This window comes from Scardinius erythrophthalmus (assembly GCF_964197995.2).
Source record: "Scardinius erythrophthalmus genome assembly, chromosome: 7".
Taxonomy (NCBI): domain Eukaryota; kingdom Metazoa; phylum Chordata; class Actinopteri; order Cypriniformes; family Leuciscidae; genus Scardinius; species Scardinius erythrophthalmus.
In genome coordinates, this window is record NC_138227.1 from 1,346,972 (window position 1) to 1,356,971 (window position 10,000).

The following is a 10,000-nucleotide window of genomic DNA, read 5'->3' on the forward strand; positions in this document are numbered from 1 at the left end:
TCGCCACCTCACACTTCTGCTTATGAGGAGCTTGTGGAGGTTGTAACTCGTGTCTTGGCCAGATTAAACATCGACTGGCCGGCCGAGAAACAGTAAGATCATCATTAAAGTAAGCTAGATGAACGTTTCCTGCCCTCTAGATCAGGGCTTCTCAAACCTTTCAGTCCACGAGCCCCAAAATAAAGGTGGAGAGACTCGCGACCCCTACTATCCTCAGAGATGGTTAAAGTATACAAACGCTGTGTGAAATTGTGTGAAGGCCTATCCAAACACGAACATAATTACAACACAAGAGAACACAACAGTCAAAACAACCATTATATTACTGTCATTTAAATATTAACATCACCTTATGAGATGGGTCATGGGCATCGGTAGATTAGTGGTCTTCCCAAAGCCAAACACCTTATCTAAAATCTCTATGCAATAATGAGTGAATGAGTGAGAGTAAAAATGAAACGAGCTCTAAATCCCTCTATGTGTCCATCTCTCAGAAATCAGAGCTGGGCAAGAGTAATATCAACTCAAATAGGCTACTACATCATATACATGTTCTACGATATGATATTGTATGTATATTTAAATGATTTAAGCCTTGTAAAACATATACTCGAATTAATGGAATTAGCACAGCACGATCACGAATCAAACAGCGTTAATTGCCGTCTCTGCGCGTCTCCGTCTCTCAGCAACCAAACCAGCTCTAATTGCCTATAATCAACTAAGATTCATATACAGTACATTAATTACTACATGATATGTCTATTTAATGTTTTAAACTTCGTATGATGTGATAAGCTACACGATAGATTTCTTTGTCTCGGTCTCTCTTGAAGCTGATCCTCGCTGTCCTCGTGTGTACTTGGGGCTCGAACTGTGAGTTTTTTTTTTTAATAAACCTTTTTTTCATCAAGGCATCGTCTTTTTAAGAGACATCCCTGCTTATTTCAGCAACACAATGCCAAGATTCATTCTGCACATGTTACAACAGTGTGGCTTCATAGTAAAAGAGTTCAGGTTCTAGACTGGCCTGTCTGCATTCACTTAAAATACCAGCTTGTTTAGTGATAGTATGTGAGCACACGGCCAGACCCACCTGAGCTAGATATCAAAGACTAGAAAGACAGTTCACTCCAATTGCTTATGAATGGGAGAAACTGTCCCGCCTTCTAAGTAAAAGAGCCAATCGCTGATTGGTAAAATCATTGCATCACTGCATCGATCTAGAAGCTCCAGTTCCCATAGGAACCTGAGACTCGCGCTTGGGTGCTTCTCTTATAAATTTAAATTTATATTTAAATATAAATATTATATTTATATAAAAAAAAAAAATCATCTCGCGACCCCCCCTCGCTGTCTCGGTCGCGACCCCTATAATTTATATATATAGAATTATTTAGGTATAATTTTTTGATATTTTTTTACTAGTGGGTGCAGTACTCTATAGTTCATTTATGTCAGTGAGGATAGCAAAATAAAGAAAACTGTGACATATTCACAAAAACTCTTCATACAGTGAGTACAAGTAAAATGTATAATAATTTGGGACCAAAAATTATTCAGACACTTTGAGCTGATCATGTTTTGCTTAAGTGTTTTGTCTTTAATTGCTAATGCTCTTTTTACACACAGACTGAACACAATGAAGCATTGCTTGGTGATTGGTTGAGCTAAACTGGTATTATCTAATTGTGTAGTTAAATTTAACAGCTGACAGATATTCAACATAATTCATGTGTGAGACAGTCTAACAGAAGGAGGGACAAAATCAGTCAAATATCAGCTGAGTTCTGCTCATATTTTATTACCATTTTCTAAACTATAGCGAATAAACTGATAATGTGAGGAATGTTGAAGGCGTCTGAATAAGTTTTGGTTTGACTATCTCACCAGGCCACCAAGGAGACGACCAAGTCAATCGGCCGGTCTATGGAAGCCCTGGCGGCTACGGAGAGACATCTATGGCTAAACTTGCCAGGAATAAAAGAGAAAGACAAGAGTTTTTAATGGATGCCCTGCTTTCCCCTCCTGGCCTCTTCAGCGACGCTGTCACCTCAGTCGTCGAGAGGTTTCAGGAGGCAAAAAAGCAAGCAGAGGCGTTTCAGTTCGATCATTCCCCACCGGTTCGCCACTTCAGGGCACCAAATTGGCTCGAGAGACTGGTTTCCTTTGTATATTTTTTGGCAGAGTGGAAGCTTCTGCCAAATATATCTCAATGGGTCTTGCACTCCATAGAAAAGGTTACCTAATTCAGTTTGGGTCTCGCCCACTTAGGTTCAGGCTCTGGTTATGAAACAGGAGGTAAAAGCTCAGTTGGGGGTGGAGGCCATATAACATGTTCCTCCGTTCAGGTTTTACAGCCGGTATTTTATTGTTCTGGAAGAAGGAACAAAAATGTTATCCAATTTTAGATCTGCGCCAACTAAATCATTCAGTAAAGAAGCTCAAGTTCAAAATGCTGACTTTGAAGCAAATCATGTCACAAATCAGATCCGAGGATTGGTTTGTCACGATAGATCTCAAGGATGTACACTTCCATTTATCCATCCTTCCACTGCAAGTCAAGTCACCTTAATTTATATAGCGCTTTTAACAATATAGATTATTTTAAAGCAGCTTTACAGTGATTATAGGAGATTAAAGCAACAGAGATTGTTTTGGCTTTATAACAGCTCTAGAATAAAGTTATTGTCCAGCTAAAGTTAGTTTTGATTGATTCACTTCTGTTGTAAAGATCATTAGTTATTAACTTAGTGGCCGCTTACATGACACCGTTCTAACTGAAAACAGAAACTTTTAATGTGTTCTTTTGCACGACAACAGTGTTTGTTGAATTCTCAGACACAGTGCAAGTTCCCTTGAGAGGGAATGGTTCTCTGAAAAGGGAACGATATGCTGCGTCACCCTGCCATACTTACTGCACGTCTGTGATTGGCTTGCTTCAGCCTATCAGAAGCTAACTATCCAGCTCATGTCAGCTGACTCTCATCTGATCCACGTCTACCTATAGAAATACGACACCTGTCCCTGTATTCAGATATAAGCTGCTTCAGTCGTGTTCCTCAGGAGCTAATTACCCTCCTCCCATCAGAGAAGTACACTTACTGATGGGTGTCCAAACAGCCTAAATGATGTGCGTTGGACGGTGGTTCGTGGACGCTGCGCAGCGCCCCCTAAATAATTTTTTAGGGTTCACCTGTCACAAGAGGCTGCCCCCCCCCCCTCCCCGGGGGAGGTCCCGCGCCTCTAGCGTAGCGGGGGCAACGTGGGGCCCCGAAGTTCCCTTGGTGGAACTGCCGCCCCCGATGCAGTTTGGCCTGCGGCCACAGGGTGCCGTCCCATGCCCCGCCTATTCGAGCTATGCCCGGTCAAAATTCCACAGGAAATGAACATATCTCAGGAAGGAAGCCGAGTTGAGGCTCCAGACTCCAGGTGTGGGGGACCCACAGGGAGACTCCCACCCAAGCCGGGAATCTGGAGCCTTAAGTCAGCAATAAAACCACTGTGATTATGAAATATGACCCTTTAATGGATAGTCCACAAACAGCCTACAGGGGCTCTGTCAAATAAGTTACAGACTGGCCCTCACCACATGTGGTGAAAACGTAACGAAAATTTTCTGTGAATTCAACAGCTGAAAATTTCAGTCAAAAACAGCATCCCATGTATAACCTATTGGAGTTACGCCCGGTCAAATTTCCACAGGAAGTAACAATATCTCGGAAAGAAAGCCGATTTGGGGCTCCAGGTTCCCGGGGTACATAGCGGTAGTTTGGAGCCTTAAGTCGTCAATAAAACCACTGTAATTATGAAATATGACCCTTAAATGGATAGTTCACAGACATCCTAGAGGGGCTCTGTCAAATAAGTTACAGATGGGACTTCACCACATGTGGTGGTAACTCAACTAAACTTAATTCAATGGCTGAAAATTTCTACGTCAAAAACAGCATCCCATCTGTAACTTATCTGACACGGCCCCTGTAAGCAGTCTTTGGACAGCAGGTGTCCCCGGCCCCCCTTTGTCCTTCGGGGGTCTGAGCGGCCCCAAACTTCACAGAAAGTGATGTCACGTGTGCCTGTGCGACATACCGTGAGGCAGAGCCGGTACGACCGACCTCTCAATAAAAGCTTACCGGTTTGCCCCGAATGGTCACCCGACGGACACTGCGAGTGCCCAACGGTAGCGCTGCCACGAATTTGAATCTGATAAAAAGGCAAGAATAACAAAAGTGACTAAAATAATCAAAAGCACACTTGTGTGGGCACCCCAGGGGGCGGGAGTGTGCAAAGGCGGTATCAGGGGGCAAAAGGGCAACACAAAACATTTGTGTGGTTCTTTTTGTGGTCTTGAATGGGATTTTTCCACAAACTACCTCGGTTCCCTTACTCCATCCCCAGCTCCTCCTCTTGTCCAGTCAGGATTTGGTATTTTGATTCCCCTGTGAATCAGACTAAATTCTTCAATTATGTTGTACATTAAAATATTGAATTAATGATATCTGCAATACCATTCATGTTGGATCTGTTCTGTTTACCCTAAGGGGGGGTTATTGCTCATCCATGGATGCACAGGGAGTTCTTGCCCAGAACAGAACCATACCGCCAATCCAAACTGTATGCTAATTGTCAATCGTATTTGACGATATGGTCCTGACAGAACTGTTTGGTCTGGGTATGCTTTATAGTTTCCCAGTCATGATGTCACCCCCCCTAAGAAGTTCTGTCACGCCATTGGACTGATTTCACAAGTGCTTCGCGATGCAAAGACGCAGAGATGTTCCCACAGCGTACAATTCCCAGACGCAGTGTCTCGTTCCCTTTTTCAGGGAACCATGGTTACAGTCATAATAACCTGAGACGATTTCTGAATCGTCAATCTTTGTTATTTACCTATTAAAGGGGCAATCAGACAGAAAGGACAGGAGTGTGTTTGTACCTGGCTAACGTGTGCAGGTCGATCTTATAGGTGTTTATGAAGCCCATGTCTTCAAACATGCTCAGAACGCCCTGCGAGAGACAGACAGACAGACAGACAGACATCATCAGTGTTTCTCTTCAGTCGGTCAATGTGAATCTCGTTGTTGGTTTGGTGTGTGTCAGTACCATAGGCGTGCTGTCATCCGACAGAGATCGCGGCGTGTAAGTGAACTCTGCAAAGTTGGGGTGGATTATCTGGACCGGCTCAATGCCAGTGTCCAGAAGTTTAGTGACCTCTTCCTCCGACACCTTCATATGGTACATCATCATTTCATTAGCCAGATGACTGCGGAACTGAGCCTCGTGGACCTTCTTATACAGGAGAGACTGACACACACACACACACACACACACACACACACACACACACACACACACACACACAGAGAGATATAAATAAACATAAGATATTACACATATCACATATATAAACACAAATGCATTATATATATATATATATATATATATATATATATATATATATATATACACACACACACACAGTCAAACCAAAATGTATTCAGACACCTTCAGCATTTCTCACATTATCACAGTTTATTCGCTATAGTTTAGAAAATGGTGATAAAATATGAGCAGAACTCAGCTGATATTTGACTGGTTTTGTCCGTCCTTCTGTTAGACTGTCTCACAAATGAATTATGTTGAATATCTGTCAGCTGTTAAATTTAACTACACAATTAGAAATGACCAATTTAGCTCAACCAATCACCAAGCAATGCTTCATTTTGTTCAGTCTGTGGTGTAGAAAGGTCGCATTAGCAGTTAAAGAAAAAACACTTCAGCAAAACATGGTCAGGTCAAAGTGTCTGAATCATTTTGGTCCCAAATTATTATACATTTTACTTGTAGTCACTGTATGAAGAATTATTGGGTGTAATATGTCACAGTTTACTTTATTTTGCTATCCTCACTCCTGGACCCACTAGTAAAACAATATCAAAAATTATATCTGGTGTCTGAATATTTTTTGGTTTGACTGTATATATATATATATATATATATATATATATATATATATATATATATATATATATATATATATATATATATATATATATATATATATATATATATAACAAAAATAAATTAAATTCAATTAAAATTATGTATAAAAAATATACATTTCTAAGCTATTGAGTTGTGTTTTTCAGTAATGTAGAAACTCGTACATGAGCGATACTGATGCCACAGTAAATGGAGAAGGCTGTCGCCAGATCCTCATCAAAACGATTGAACCACGGACCGTTAGTTTTATTCACCAGTTCTGCCACTCCGATCACCTCTGATGAGAAACCACAGAGTCAGACAGACAGACAGACAGAGGTCAGGACAAGCAGCTCAGAACAGTTCAATGTTCTCGTCGTCCATGAGATCATATGGTTGATGCACGTCAACATCGCTTTGACTCAAAAGTCTCTGATTGCCCTCAACATCTCTACAAGCGAGCAGAACGACTACACACACACACACACACACAGAAAGACAATGCCCTCGAGTACACACACATTTAATGTCCGCTTAGAGTTTATTCTCTCTGAAGCGTCTGCCTTTAGCGGTTGATTTTAACGTGGCTGTTCGTGGTAATTGTGTTTGTAACATGTGTCAGGACTGAACCTTTACTGCTTTAACAATATAAATCTACAGCAACTTTCACCAGTACACACTGTAAAAAAAGATTATTATAAGAAAATAACATATCAGTCACTTCAAAATATCATGCCTAATTCAATGCCGTTTCTTTGTAAATATTTATAAAATTCACTAGCAATTTCTTCACCAAATCCTACACAATTTTTTTTCAGTGTAATCCACATATTTTTTTGAGGACTATTGAAAGAACTGGTTCTAATTTCCTCAATATCAATGTAAAATCCCTTTTAATGTAAAATCCCTTTTGTAAAAGTCAATGACATCACCCTACAGGAAGTGACATCATTCTGGAGGGAAATCAACAGCACAGACATTAGTATGTATTATCAATTCAATATATATATATATATATTTATTTTTTATAATATTATGAAATATTGTGACTTTTGAAAGAAATGCCTCAGGATTGCGCTGTCAGACCTTCGTTCTCGTCCTTGATGGGGAAGCAGAGTATGTTCCTGGTCCTGAAGCCCGTGCTGTCGTCCACACCGCGGTAAAACAGAGGGTGGGAATACGCATCCTTGATGTTGAGGATCTTCCCAGTGGTGGCGACATGACCCGCGATTCCCTGATCCGCCGGGATACGAAACTCCTTCTGTTTATTACAGAGAGAGAGACACTTACTCAAGCTCTATAATAACACATACACACACACTCACACACACACTGTCTGGTTCGCTACCTTTGTGGGGACTCTCCATAGACGTACTTCCTTTTATACTGTCCAAACTGTATATTCTGTCCCCTTACACTAACCTTACCCATCAAAAACACACACACACACACACACACACTCATCGCACCTCGTCATCGCTCACGACTCCTCCATCAAACACTTTGGCCACCAGTTCATGACTGACTCGATCCAGCAGGAACACAGAACAACTGGGAGATAAAGAGAGAAATCACTAAAATAACACTGTGAAACCTGAATAAATAAATCTGTTTCATCTCTGTCTGCATTAGGCGTGTGTGTGTGTGTGTGTGTATAATCTGTTTGATTAAATGTTACAATATTTGACTGGAGGTAATTGATATTTATGAGGTTGCTGTTCTTGTCATGTGAACAGTTGCAAGGCTGGAATTGGTTTGGACGAAACCCAAAACGATCAGAGGCGTAATTAAGCGCGTGTGTGTGTGTGTGTCTCACATCTCAGCGTTGCTCAGGTTTCTGGCCTCGACGATGATCTCCTGCAGTAACACAGACACGTCATCTGAACGAAAGAGAGACACACAGTCAAATAAACCGCATCATTCCTCGTGAAGTCTTTAAATGTGAAGCTCCTTCATCACACGCAGAGTCACAGCTTCATCCCACCTCCACACGGAAGATGAAAGCTGTTTAATCTCGACATGAAACCGTTTGACTTCTGTAATGTGACTGGAATCTATTTATGAGTTTGATTTTATTGCTGTAACCTTTTATTACATTAACCAGCATTAAATGACTGAGTAACTATTGATGAAAGATGCAACAGCAGCCTGTATAAAACTACAGATAAACATTAAACATCATCCAACACGGCCTTGATGACATCAGCGAAATGACGTTTATATATTTATATATACTCATATTCAACTTTATATAAAGAGCTGGTGATAATATAGATACATTTTGCAACAAAATCAAGCAGTTGATATGTTGAGGTGGTTTTTGATGACAGATAATGAAGACAAACAAGTTATAAAAAAACATAATAACGTCACAAATGATTCATTGACAATCAGACTAGGAATATGATTTATGAGAGTAAATGTTAAACATTCAGATTTATTCATGCGAGTTTGACTCACCGAGGTGTGTGAAGAGATTCTTAGCCACTTGAAGAAGAGCCTGAAGAAAGATAAGAGTCAAACATCAAGAACAACACGCTGACAAATGTGTGAGTGAGTGTGTGTGTCAGTGTGTGTGTGAGAGTGTGTGTGAGGGTGTGTAAGTGTGAGGGTGTGTGGACCTGTCCGGGCCGTATCCGGATCAGATGGAGGACCTGCGTCTAGACATGACCACAACTCATGATGTAGTCAGCCGGATCCGGGCCGTATCCGGATCAGATGGAGGACCCGCGCCTAGACACGACCATAACTCATGATGTAGTCAGCCGGATCCTGTCCGTATCCGGATCAGATGGAGGACCCGCGCCTAGACACGACCATAACTCATGATGTAGTCAGCCGGATCCGGGCCGTATCCAGATCAGATGGAGGACCTGCGCCTAGACACGACCACAACACATGATGTAGTCAGCCGGATCCGGGCCGTATCCAGATCAGATGGAGGACCCGCGCCTAGACACGACCACAACACATGATGTAGTCAGCCGGATCCGGGCCGTATCCAGATCAGATGGAGGACCCGCGCCTAGACACGACCATAACTCATGATGTTGTCAACCGGATCCGGGCCGTATCCAGATCAGATGGAGGACCTGCGCCTAGACACGACCACAACACATGATGTAGTCAGCCGGATCCGGGCCGTATCCAGATCAGATGGAGGACCTGCGCCTAGACACGACCACAACACATGATGTAGTCAGCCGGATCCGGGCCGTATCCAGATCAGATGGAGGACCCGCGCCTAGACACGACCATAACTCATGATGTTGTCAACCGGATCCGGGCCGTATCCAGATCAGATGGAGGACCTGCGCCTAGACACGACCACAACACATGATGTAGTCAGCCGGATCCGGGCCGTATCCAGATCAGATGGAGGACCCGCGCCTAGACACGACCATAACTCATGATGTTGTCAACCGGATCCGGGCCGTATCCGGATCAGATGGAGGACCTGCGCCTAGACACGACCACAACACATGATGTAGTCAGCCGGATCCAGGCCGTATCCAGATCAGATGGAGGACCTGAGCCTTGACACGACCACAACGCATGATGTAGTCAGCTGGATCCGGGCCGTATCCAGATCAGATGGAGGACCCGCGCCTAGACACGACCACAACGCATGATGTAGTCAGCCGGATCCGGGCCGTATCCAGATCAGATGGAGGACCCGCGCCTAGACACGACCACAACGCATGATGTAGTCAGCCGGATCCGGGCCGTATCCAGATCAGATGGAGGACCTGCGCCTAGACACGACCACAACACATGATGTAGTCAGCCGGATCCGGGCCGTATCCAGATCAGATGGAGGACCTGCGCCTAGACACGACCACAACACATGATGTAGTCAGCCGGATCCGGGCCGTATCCAGATCAGATGGAGGACCTGAGCCTAGACACGACCACAACACATGATGTAGTCAGCCGGATCCGGGCCGTATCCAGATCACATGGAGGACCTGCGCCTAGACACGACCACAACACATGATGTAGTCAGCCGGATCCG

The 10,000-nt window shown here is 43.1% G+C and overlaps 1 protein-coding gene across 2 annotated transcripts in view; it reads right to left on the reverse strand.

Annotated features, from left to right (window-relative positions):
- Positions 1-10,000, reverse strand: part of pde2a (phosphodiesterase 2A) — a 114,993-nt gene that overhangs the window by 12,044 nt on the left and 92,949 nt on the right. For both annotated transcript variants that reach the window (XM_081370626.1, XM_081370627.1), the window contains 7 exons: positions 8,446-8,485; positions 7,802-7,865; positions 7,455-7,536; positions 7,072-7,246; positions 6,171-6,283; positions 5,107-5,307; positions 4,940-5,010 (listed from right to left, as the gene is read on the reverse strand). In XM_081370626.1, the coding sequence (XP_081226752.1) occupies positions 4,940-5,010; positions 5,107-5,307; positions 6,171-6,283; positions 7,072-7,246; positions 7,455-7,536; positions 7,802-7,865; positions 8,446-8,485 (746 nt within the window). The remainder of the gene's footprint in view (positions 1-4,939; positions 5,011-5,106; positions 5,308-6,170; positions 6,284-7,071; positions 7,247-7,454; positions 7,537-7,801; positions 7,866-8,445; positions 8,486-10,000) is intronic.